This window comes from Magnolia sinica, chromosome 12 (assembly GCF_029962835.1).
Source record: "Magnolia sinica isolate HGM2019 chromosome 12, MsV1, whole genome shotgun sequence".
Classification (NCBI taxonomy): Eukaryota; Viridiplantae; Streptophyta; class Magnoliopsida; order Magnoliales; family Magnoliaceae; genus Magnolia; species Magnolia sinica.
This window is the reverse complement of record NC_080584.1, coordinates 58,214,004-58,224,001: the sequence shown is the minus strand read 5'-3', so window position 1 is coordinate 58,224,001 and position 9,998 is coordinate 58,214,004. Positions and strand designations below refer to the sequence as shown.

Below are 9,998 nucleotides of genomic sequence, written 5' to 3'. Positions count from 1 at the left end.
TGGCCTGATTCTTTAGGATGATGAAACATGCACTAAAGGTGGCACGCTTACGAAAGTGTCAGAAGTTGGCACGTATGGCTTGTTTACTTTCGATTTCGTTGGTGGATTATATCTTTATTTCTAGTAATTAATGTATATGGAAGCTAATAGCTTTTGATAATTTTGCCCTTGCAATTAAGTCTTCACAATTCTAGTTAAGAGATGATATACTCTCATAAAAATGTAATTGGTTGGTGAGGAACACTTAATATTTTATCACATAGGGGACAGGCTGTAGCCCCATGAAGAAAAGCTTGTGCGACTCTATAGGGTCCAACATGTTGTATGTAACATCCATTCCATACAGGTGGTGAGAACCATTATTTGAACCATGCAAAAGATAAGCCTGCTTAAAAACTCACATGGGCCACACCAGTGAGGACAATGAAAATTTGCTTCCAAAACCACTAAATTCACAGTGTGGCGCACCTGAGTTTTTTTTATCAAGCTGATTTTCTATTAATTTTCTGTTCATTTTAATGAGTTGGACCTGATTAATGGATTTGATGAAAGATATTTCACGTGGCTCAAACAAACTTATGGTTAGCTTTCCATTGCCACAGTTCCATGCGATATGTTCTATTTAGTTGTAGATCTGGTTGATTTTTTATCTTAGGACCTAATATTAAGTATAGAAACTAATGGATGGAGTGGATTTTACATTGAAACATGGTGGTCTCAAAGGACCAAATATTAAGTATAAATACCCCCTAACAAGCATTCACAGCAACACGACAATGGCATCTCTCCTCTACACCACCCAAATCTCGTCCTCTCCCTGCTTTTTCCACCGCCAGCGATGGAGGTGCCCGGTATATCCGGCTTCCATCAGCATTCATAGACACCCTCGCCACTGCCTTCCATATATTACATCATGCAACGGGAGTATCAGAGATGAAAACAACGGTGAAATAGCACAGGGAAAGATCGACAGGAGAAACATGCTCATCGGCATTGGTGGCCTATACACCACCACCACCCTCAGCCCCACACCAACAGCAATCGGAGCTCCAGTAGCCCCACCCGACTTAACCAAATGTGAGGCCGCAGATCTTCCCGCCGGTGCAAAACCAACGAATTGCTGCCCGCCCTTAGATCAGAAGATCATAGACTTCAAGCTTCCATCTCCTTCAACACCCATGCGCACGCGACGCGCCGCTCATTTGCTTGATGGCGAGTATGTAGACAAGTACAAGAAGGCCATTGCACTCATGAAAGCTCTTCCCTCCGACGACCCCCGAAATTTTACACAGCAAGCTAATGTGCACTGCGCCTACTGCAATGGTGCCTACGATCAGATCGGCTTTCCCGACTTGGAACTTCAGGTAATGTCCTGGAAAACATTTTAAACCCCGTTGTAAAGGAATTGATGTAGAGCGGGCAGCGGATAATTTCATGGCCAAGATGGAAGGCCCGATTGCAAGCTTTTGTGATCCAAACAGTCGGGACCTTAAATTGAGCGTATCTCGTAATCCAGAATGAGTCGTTCAATGTACAATATATGATTTTGGGTAGTACGAGCTACTTTAGCCACCCAACCCCGGTTTCCATTCCGGTTTTATTTTCGTTTTTACTATTTATAATAAGTTTTAGTTTGAGTGTAACTATTCATCTTGCTCGCCTTGCTTAGAATAATTAGTACAATACCGTGGTTGCACCGACACTTACTATTTTTGGCCGAGGAGTCGAGAGAAGTTACGTGGATTCGGAACAGATGGTGCTCGACCTCACGTCCTTCCCTGCGTCAGGAAGGATCATTCCAACAGCCTTTATTTCTCAGTAATAACACTGGTTTATTTGTTTTTCAGGTTCACAACTGCTGGCTTTTCTTCCCCTTCCACCGCTACTACCTCTATTTCTTCGAGAGGATTCTTGGAAAGCTGATAGGCGACAGTACATTCACTCTTCCATTCTGGAACTGGGACACTCCCGACGGGATGAGAATGCCTGCCATATACGCCGACCCGGACTCGCCACTCTACAACGTGCTCCGAGACGCCAAACACCTGCCACCGACGATGGTAGATCTCGATTACAACGGAACCGATCCCACCGACACCAATAACCAACAGATTGCCAGTAATCTGGCGATCATGTACCGAAGTGTAGTCTCTGGAGCCAAGACAGCTCAGCTCTTCATGGGTTCTCCATTCCGAGCCGGGGGTAATCCTGACCCTGGCGCCGGGTCCATGGAGAACGTTCCCCACGCGCCACTCCACGTCTGGTGCGGGGACCGCAACCAGCCTAATACTGAGGATATGGGGAATTTCTACTCAGCGGCTCGCGATCCAATCTTCTACGCGCATCACTCGAACATCGACCGGTTGTGGACTGTATGGAAAGGGTTGGGAGGAAAGCGACGGGATTTCACTGACTCGGACTGGTTAGACTCGGCCTTCCTTTTCTACGACGAGAATGCTCAGCTCGTGAGGGTGAAGGTTCGAGACTGTCTTGATTCGAGAAACCTCAGATACACATACCAACCAGTCGATAACCCTTGGGTGAAGTCCCGACCTACTTCGGCGAAAGCTACGTCAGCGGCTCTGGCGACAGCTGGGAAGAAGAGCGAGTTTCCTCGAGCTCTTGACTCGGTTATCAAAATCCGAATTGATAGGTCGAAGAAGTCTCGTAGCAAGAAGGAAAAGGAGGATGAAGAAGAGGTGCTGGTTATCGACCAGATCGAGCTGGAACGAGACACGTTTGTGAAGTTCGACGTGTTCATCAACGTCGAGGATGAAAACTCAACGGGTCCTGGGTCGATCGAGTTCGTTGGAAGTTTTGTGAATGTGCCCCACAAGCGTGGGAAGAATCTAGCGAAGTTGAAGACCTGCTTTAGGGTTGGGATTACGGACGTTCTGGATGATTTGGATGCTGATGCGGATGATGATGTCGAGGTTACTATTGTGCCACGTCAGGGGAAGGATGTGGTCAGCATTGGAGGGATAAAGATAGAATTTCTCTCTTAGACATAGTTCAACATACCTTCACGGGACAAGTGGAGGTTGATCTAGTAATCTGGAACGTCCAATTAGTAGGCCTGTAAAAAATAATTGGATTGAATTATCTACGTTTTAAAATATTGCTAACGGGATGAAGGGTTCGGATTTATATTTTTTTTCCTGCCACGTGTGGTATGGAGAGATGAGTCTACCGTATAAAGGTTCTACCGACTACACCGAGTCATTCGCTTGCGTGGGAAGAAAGCGGATTGCCGTGGGCCCGCCCCCGTCTCTAACCCGAAACGGTCAGTTCTATCCGTTTATTTACACCGTCTATCCTTTCTTTCGTATGATTTTTAGGGTCTGATTGGGCGATGGGATTAGAAGGGATTAGGTGGGATGGGATTCATCTGGTCGCGTGCCAATTCCACTCCATATTTGGGAAGAATGGAAAAGCTTACATTAAATAGAATTGCATCGGTCCCGTGCCAATTCCACTCGTTACATTAAATAGAATTGCATCGGTCCGTGCCAATTTCACTCAATGTTAGTAAGTTGTTGTAGGTCCCACCATGATGTGTGGGCTATATCCACACCGTCCACCCATTTATCGAGATTATTTTAGAGCATGGGCCAAAAAATAAAGTAAATCTAATGCAGAAGTGGACCCCACCATAGAAAGCAACCGGGATTGAATACTTTCCGTTGAAAACTTCTTTGGGGCCACATAAGTTCTGGATCTACCTCATTTTTAGGCTCATGCCATAAAATGAGGTTACAAAAGAAATAAACAGTTTAGATATAACACGTGTGTTATTTTCATTAATTACAAATGATGGTGGGTATATCCATTCAATGTATTATTATTAACAAAGCGGGGCATTAATCTTATCCATGGCAAGAGGGGGACAATCCCTACCATGGGTAATAATTATGTTTTTTGAATCCCATCCCACCTAATCCCTTCTATTCTTACTGCCCAAACAAATCCTTAGGGACTGTTTGGATATGCGCTTTGGGATGTATTATATCGTATTAGAAGTTATGATTTGACGTTTATCGTGTTTGGATTGGAGTGAATAGGAGTTGAATCCCGATGCGTGTAAATACAAACTCTAGCCAAATTTTTAAACCGATGGTAGAGTATTGTCAGTGGGTTGTCAATACTTCGTATTCATTGCGTTGTATTTGGCAGCGGATGAAAGTTTGAAATTTGTACGATTACAAAATATCTGGTACCTGTGCAATGTAAGATCAGAATGGTTCATTTGGTACATTTCAATGTGAAAATCATCTGAGCTAGAAATAAAAAAGTTTCATACGTCAAACAGACCATCCGACCCAATTAAGATTATGCAATACGCAGACATAATATGTCCTAACCAAACATTGATCTGTATAACATATTGTATATTATGCTTAACAATACCTCCTCTTCAAACATTGATTAGTATATGATTGATTTAGATGGATGCTAAAAACCGTCCAATGTATACATGAATAGTACCAAAATACAATACAATACAATGTTATACATGAATCCAAACAGGCCTTAAGGTAATTGTACAGAAATAAACTAGATCCAACGCCTAAGTGCACCGCACCAAATAAATCTTGAGTTGCATTAAATACACAATAGCATTGCATTAAACACAAGAGTCATCTATGGTTTGGCCTACTTGAATGGTGGATCTGCCTTATCTTGGTACTCATACCTCAAAATGACCTGATGAAATAAATAGACGGTATGGATAAACAGATATGTCACGGTGGGCCCGCTCACATAACTGCCCGTTCATGGCTAGAGACGGGCGTGGGTTGTACGCAATCCGCGTCCTTGCCTCTGAACCCGTGCACAGAGTTATTCCTTGCCGCGGGCTCTGTGGGGTCCAAATAAATGTCTATGACAAATCCACTCATTACATCTGTTTTACAACACTACACTAGGCCAGGATTCTAAAAAATCAGCCAGAAGCAAAACTCATGTGGACCATACTACATGAAACAGTAGGGGTGTTGAACGTATAGATGTGACAGAAGTTTTGAATCAAGATGATATCTGGGTTTTAAGTTTATCTGAGTGATTAAAAACCTATGAACGGTTTGGATCGCCTATAATTATCATGGTCAGCTCTAGAAATGCTTTAACGGTAGAAATTTCTGTTTCCACTGTTTTATTTCCTATTTGTGGTTTTTCAAAACAGATGTACGGAGTGGATTTGTTATCGACACCTCTGTGGGCCTCACACAGACAAGCGTAAATATACCTGACGACGACCTAAGAACAGTGAATAAAGTGTGTACAGACATGGGTGTGTACTAACAAGCTAACCAAAATAATAAAACAAAAGAGCAGTGAATAGATAAGATGTCATGGGGCTCTCATTGGCCGTGGTATCTAATCTTGGATATCAGAAGATAGGCGTCACATGAAACTGGAGAGTCGATGAGGTGTTACCTAACAGAGATATTTATCAGTGTACGACCCATTCATGGCCCATTTACCTGCATAAGCCCATATGCCCCTGCTTTCTCCTTCAACCGGATCGGCGGGTGCTCGAAGACGAGCGCTGACGCTCCTGTACTCCGAGTCGTACGAACGGTTCAAAAGAGATCAAAGTTACATGGCCCACAGTCATGTATTTATTATATCCCCAACGTTCATCTATAATTCGAGATCATTTTGAAGCATTATCTAAAAAATAATTAAAATAATTATATCCAAAGATCAACTGGACCACAACACAAAGAGGGAGGGGGGCTACCATAACATTTATTTTCCATCCAATCTACTCGTAAGGTCACAAAGACCTGGATGAAGAGGAAAAACAAATTTCATAACACAATGTGGTCCAATTGAATGTCTACCATTGAAACCCGTACATCTGATAGTTATCAAGTGGACCACAATGTAAAAGGCAGTGGAGCATTGAACGAAGACTAGTTATTAAGTGGACCACAATGTAAAAGACATTCAATTCCTTGCTGTCTTTTACAATGTGGTGCATTTGATAGTTAGATCTGTCTTATTTTTCGTCTAAAGCCTTGTTATGAGTTCACCAAATAGATGGACGGTTTGGATATAACACAGACCTCATGATGAGACGCACAAAAGCAATGAGGACTCCACATAGAAAATGTCAGACTGCTGGTATAGTGGCAGTGCCGTCGCAGTTTGTCAGTTTTTTTTTTTTTTCCAGTCCGGTAGGCGAACTCATACTAAGGCTTGAGAAGAAAAATAAGACAGATCTAGCTATCCAGTGGACTATAATGTAAAAGGCAGTGGGGCACTGAACATCTACCATTGAAACCCTTTCAAGAGTTACAGAAGTTTTGGATAATTATGAAATTTATTTTTCCTCTTTATTTAAGTTTTTGTGACCTTATGAATAGATTGGATGGAAAATAAATGTTATAGGGTCCCTACAAAATTTTTAATGATGAAAATCAATTTTCCTATTGCTATGTGATGTGGTCCAGTTGATTTTTGGATATGATTTTTTTTTTTTTGATAATGCCATGAAATGATTTCGAAATATGGACAAACGTCATGGATATAATAAATACATGACTGTGGGACCGTGTAACTTTTCTTTTGAACCGTTCGTACAACCCGGAGTTCAAGAAGCGTCAGCGCTCGTCTTCGAGCACCAGCCGATCAGTTGAAGGAAAAAGCAGGGGGCCATTTTCGGCCCTTGGCAAGCCGTCCGTACAGCTGGGGCTTGTTCTGATGAAGTAAAAAGAAGTGGGCTTAAGAAGGTAAATGGCCATAAATGGGTTGTACAGTGATAAATTTCCCTACCTAACACCCTGGCCATGGGGGGCGTATTAGGTGTTACCTGGGTAACAGGGCAGTGGATGTTACTCTGACAGTAGGACCCATCTTGGTGATATGTTGCATATCTGCTCCGTCCATTCGTTTTTCCAGACCATTTTAGGAAGCACGTCCAAATCTTAGGTGGACCGCACCAGGTAATTGAATGCTTAGCATTAAAAACATTCCAAAGTCCACGGTAAGCAGAAACACCATGTTTATTTGCCATCCAACCCTTGATAAGGTTAACTAGAAATGGATGAAGGGAAAATAAAAAGATTAGCTTGATTTAAAACTTTCTGTGTCTTATAAAACGGTTTTAATTGTCATTTACTACTTTTTTAGTGGTGTGGTCCACCAGAGACTTGGATCTACTTAAGTTTTGGGAGAACGACCACATCTACTTGAATTTTGGAATAATGACCTTAAATGAACGGAAAAACAGATGGACGGGGTGGATATGAAACAAATTCACCGCGGTGGGCCCAAGATGGTAATGGTGACATCCACTAAGGGTAACCCAAAACTTTCAACGGTGGAAAAAAAAATGTTATGGTGGTCCCAAAAAATTTTTAACTGTGAAAATCAATTTTCCCACTGCTCTATGGTGTGGTCCAGTTGATCTTTGGATATGATATTTTTTTTTTCTTTTTTGATAATTCTCTGAAATGATCTCGAAACATGGATGAACGTTACGGATATAATAATACATAACTGTGGGCCCATGTAACTTTGTTCCCTTTTGAACTGTAACTTTGTTCTCTTTTGAACTGTTCGTACAACCGGGAGTTTGAGGAGCATCAGCGCTCGTCTTCTAGCACCAGCTGATCTGTTGAAGGAAAAAGCAGGGGCATTTTCGGCCTTTGGCAAGCCTCCGTACAGCCGGGGCTTATTCTGATGAGGTAAAAAGAAGTGGGCTTAAGAAGGTAATGGCCATAAATGGGCTGTACAATGGTAAATTTCCCTACCTAACACCCTGTTCATGGGGCGGATTAGGTGTTACCTGGGTAACAGGGCAGTGGATGTTACTCTTACCGTAGGACCCATCTTGATGATATGTTGCATATCTGCTCCGTCCATTCGTTTTTCTAGACCATTTCAGGAAGCATGTCCAAATCTTAGGTGGACCACACCAAGTAATTGAATGCTTAACATTAAAAACTTTCCAAAGTCCACGGTAAGATTCACCATGTTTATTTGCCCTCCAACCCTTGATAAGGTTAACTAGAAATGGATGAAGGGAAAATACAAAGATTAGCTTGATGTAAAACTTTTGTGTCTTATAAAATGGTTTTAATTGTCATTTACCACTTTTTCAGTGGTGTGGTCCACCAGAGGCTTGGATGATCTACTTAAGTTTTGGGATAACGACCACTTGGATCTACTAAACTTTTGGGATAACGACCTTAAATGAACAGAAAAACAGATGGTGGGGGTGGATATGAAACAAATTCACCGAGGTGGGCCCAAGACAGTAATGGTAACATCTGCTAAGGGTAACCTGGGTAATAGTTAATCGGCTCCCATTACTATGGGGTGCACTTTGATGATGTGTGTTATGGGAAAATCTGTACAAGGACAGTTAGGGTCAGCTTGAGCTACATGAATCAAATGACGAGGCCTTGGAAGGAGGATGCAATGTTGGGAGCTGACTCTAAGTTGTGACTCGGAATTACAATCTTGATTGGCCGACCCGAACCCTCGTCCTTGTCCGAAGGAGAAAGGCTGAGCCAAGTCCTGATCTTCGTCCTCAGCTTTAATCAGTGAACTTCGGCCTCAGTGATCTATCGACGGACTCCGACTACTAGTACTTGGCCTCATGTCTGTATGATCCGAGGTCAAGTCAGAATACCAATATTTTATATGTTGAGGCCGAGGCCGAGCTTGGGCATGGATGTGCCGCATGCCGAGGCTGAGGCCGAGCCCGTGTGAGGATACTTTGCACGTCGAATCTGGAGATCGACCTAGATACGGACGTGATTGATGATCTTGCCCAAAGATACGCACTATTACGACACGATACGCCGCGTGGTCCAAAAACTACTGACAATATCCCCACGATCACAATATCTCATTGATTGAGCGAATCATGCCGAGCTTAATGGACGTGGATTATCTGATCCACAGGTATAAATACCAGGGGACCCTTTGCTACAGGTACGAAAGATCTCACACCCTCTCTCTACATTCGACTTAGACCCAGATTCCCTAGCCTAACTTAGGCATTGGAGGGTCCCCCGGCTAGGTCAGGGTCTCCTTTCCTTACCCCTTTGTGTAGGATCAGGGTTCATCGCAGGTTTGCAGCATTGAGCAAAGGGTGGTCCAGATTTTGACATCAACATTTTTTGGCGCCGTCTATGGGAAACGCAAATGAGTAGCTAGGTTTTACCAAAAAATGGCGAGAGGAAAGAAAAAGGCGCTAGTGGCGGAGCCTGAACGTAGCAGACAACACCAATCTTCTTCACTATTGCACACTGAGTTAGCTCCGATAGGACCGTCCCAATGGATTCAGAGCCAAGGAGGGAAGTAAAAGGCGTTGCAGAACGAAGTCCAAATGCTGAAGGATGAAATCAGCTGAACGAAGGCACTCAGAATCAACAACCATCACTAAACTTGGTGGAAGCCACTCCAACACCCGAAGAGAGACCTCAGTCAACTGGTTCTTGGGATAGAGGTTTCCAAGCGCAGTCCGCATGCGCTCCCCACCCTGCGCACAATGCAGTGCCTTAGGAGCGATCTGCTTGGATTTCAGAACCTGCTCGGGATGCTGAACAGTCTTACATGTCTGCCACTTCGGCTCTGTTCCCCACTGACATCCGCCATCGGCTGGAGAGAAGTAGACGGAGCAAAACATCCAAGGTGGTGGATGCCCCCCTAGAGACAGTAGCTGAGAATCAGAGCCCCTTGAAAGCACAGTTCAAGGAACTTTGAGACCAGTTTAAGGTGTTCTAGAAGCAACAGCAATCTACGTCTGTCCCGACTGCAGTCCAGACAATGATGGAAGAGACCGAGCCTCCCTTCATATCAGAAATTATGAATGAGGTGATGTCGTTGAGGTTTAGGATGCCGCCTGTCATCCAATTCTCTGGATCTAGAGAGCCCTCGGAACACATGGAGTCATACCGATCATGGATGCAGATCCAGTTGGCCACGGATGCCATGATGTGTCGAGCCTTCTTAATAACTCTCTCCGGGTCTGCTCGGAG

The 9,998-nt window shown here is 43.5% G+C and overlaps 1 protein-coding gene across 1 annotated transcript; it reads left to right on the top strand.

Moving 5' to 3' along the window:
- Positions 1 to 743: 743 nt before the first annotated feature.
- On the top strand, positions 744 to 3,145 carry LOC131221424 (polyphenol oxidase, chloroplastic-like). Its single transcript, XM_058216676.1, has 2 exons — positions 744 to 1,364; positions 1,848 to 3,145. Exons 1-2 carry the CDS (start codon positions 777 to 779, stop codon positions 3,003 to 3,005), a joined length of 1,746 nt encoding a protein of 581 aa, XP_058072659.1. The 5' UTR covers positions 744 to 776; the 3' UTR covers positions 3,006 to 3,145.
- Positions 3,146 to 9,998: the final 6,853 nt, after the last annotated feature.

Bases quoted from the DNA above. Each gene is read 5' to 3' on its own strand.
- LOC131221424 (XM_058216676.1), top strand. From the start codon at position 777: ATGGCATCTCTCCTCTACACCACCCAAATCTCGTCCTCTCCCTGCTTT. The intron at 1,365-1,847 runs GTAATGTCCTGG...TTTGTTTTTCAG, and splicing joins TTCCCGACTTGGAACTTCAG to GTTCACAACTGCTGGCTTTT.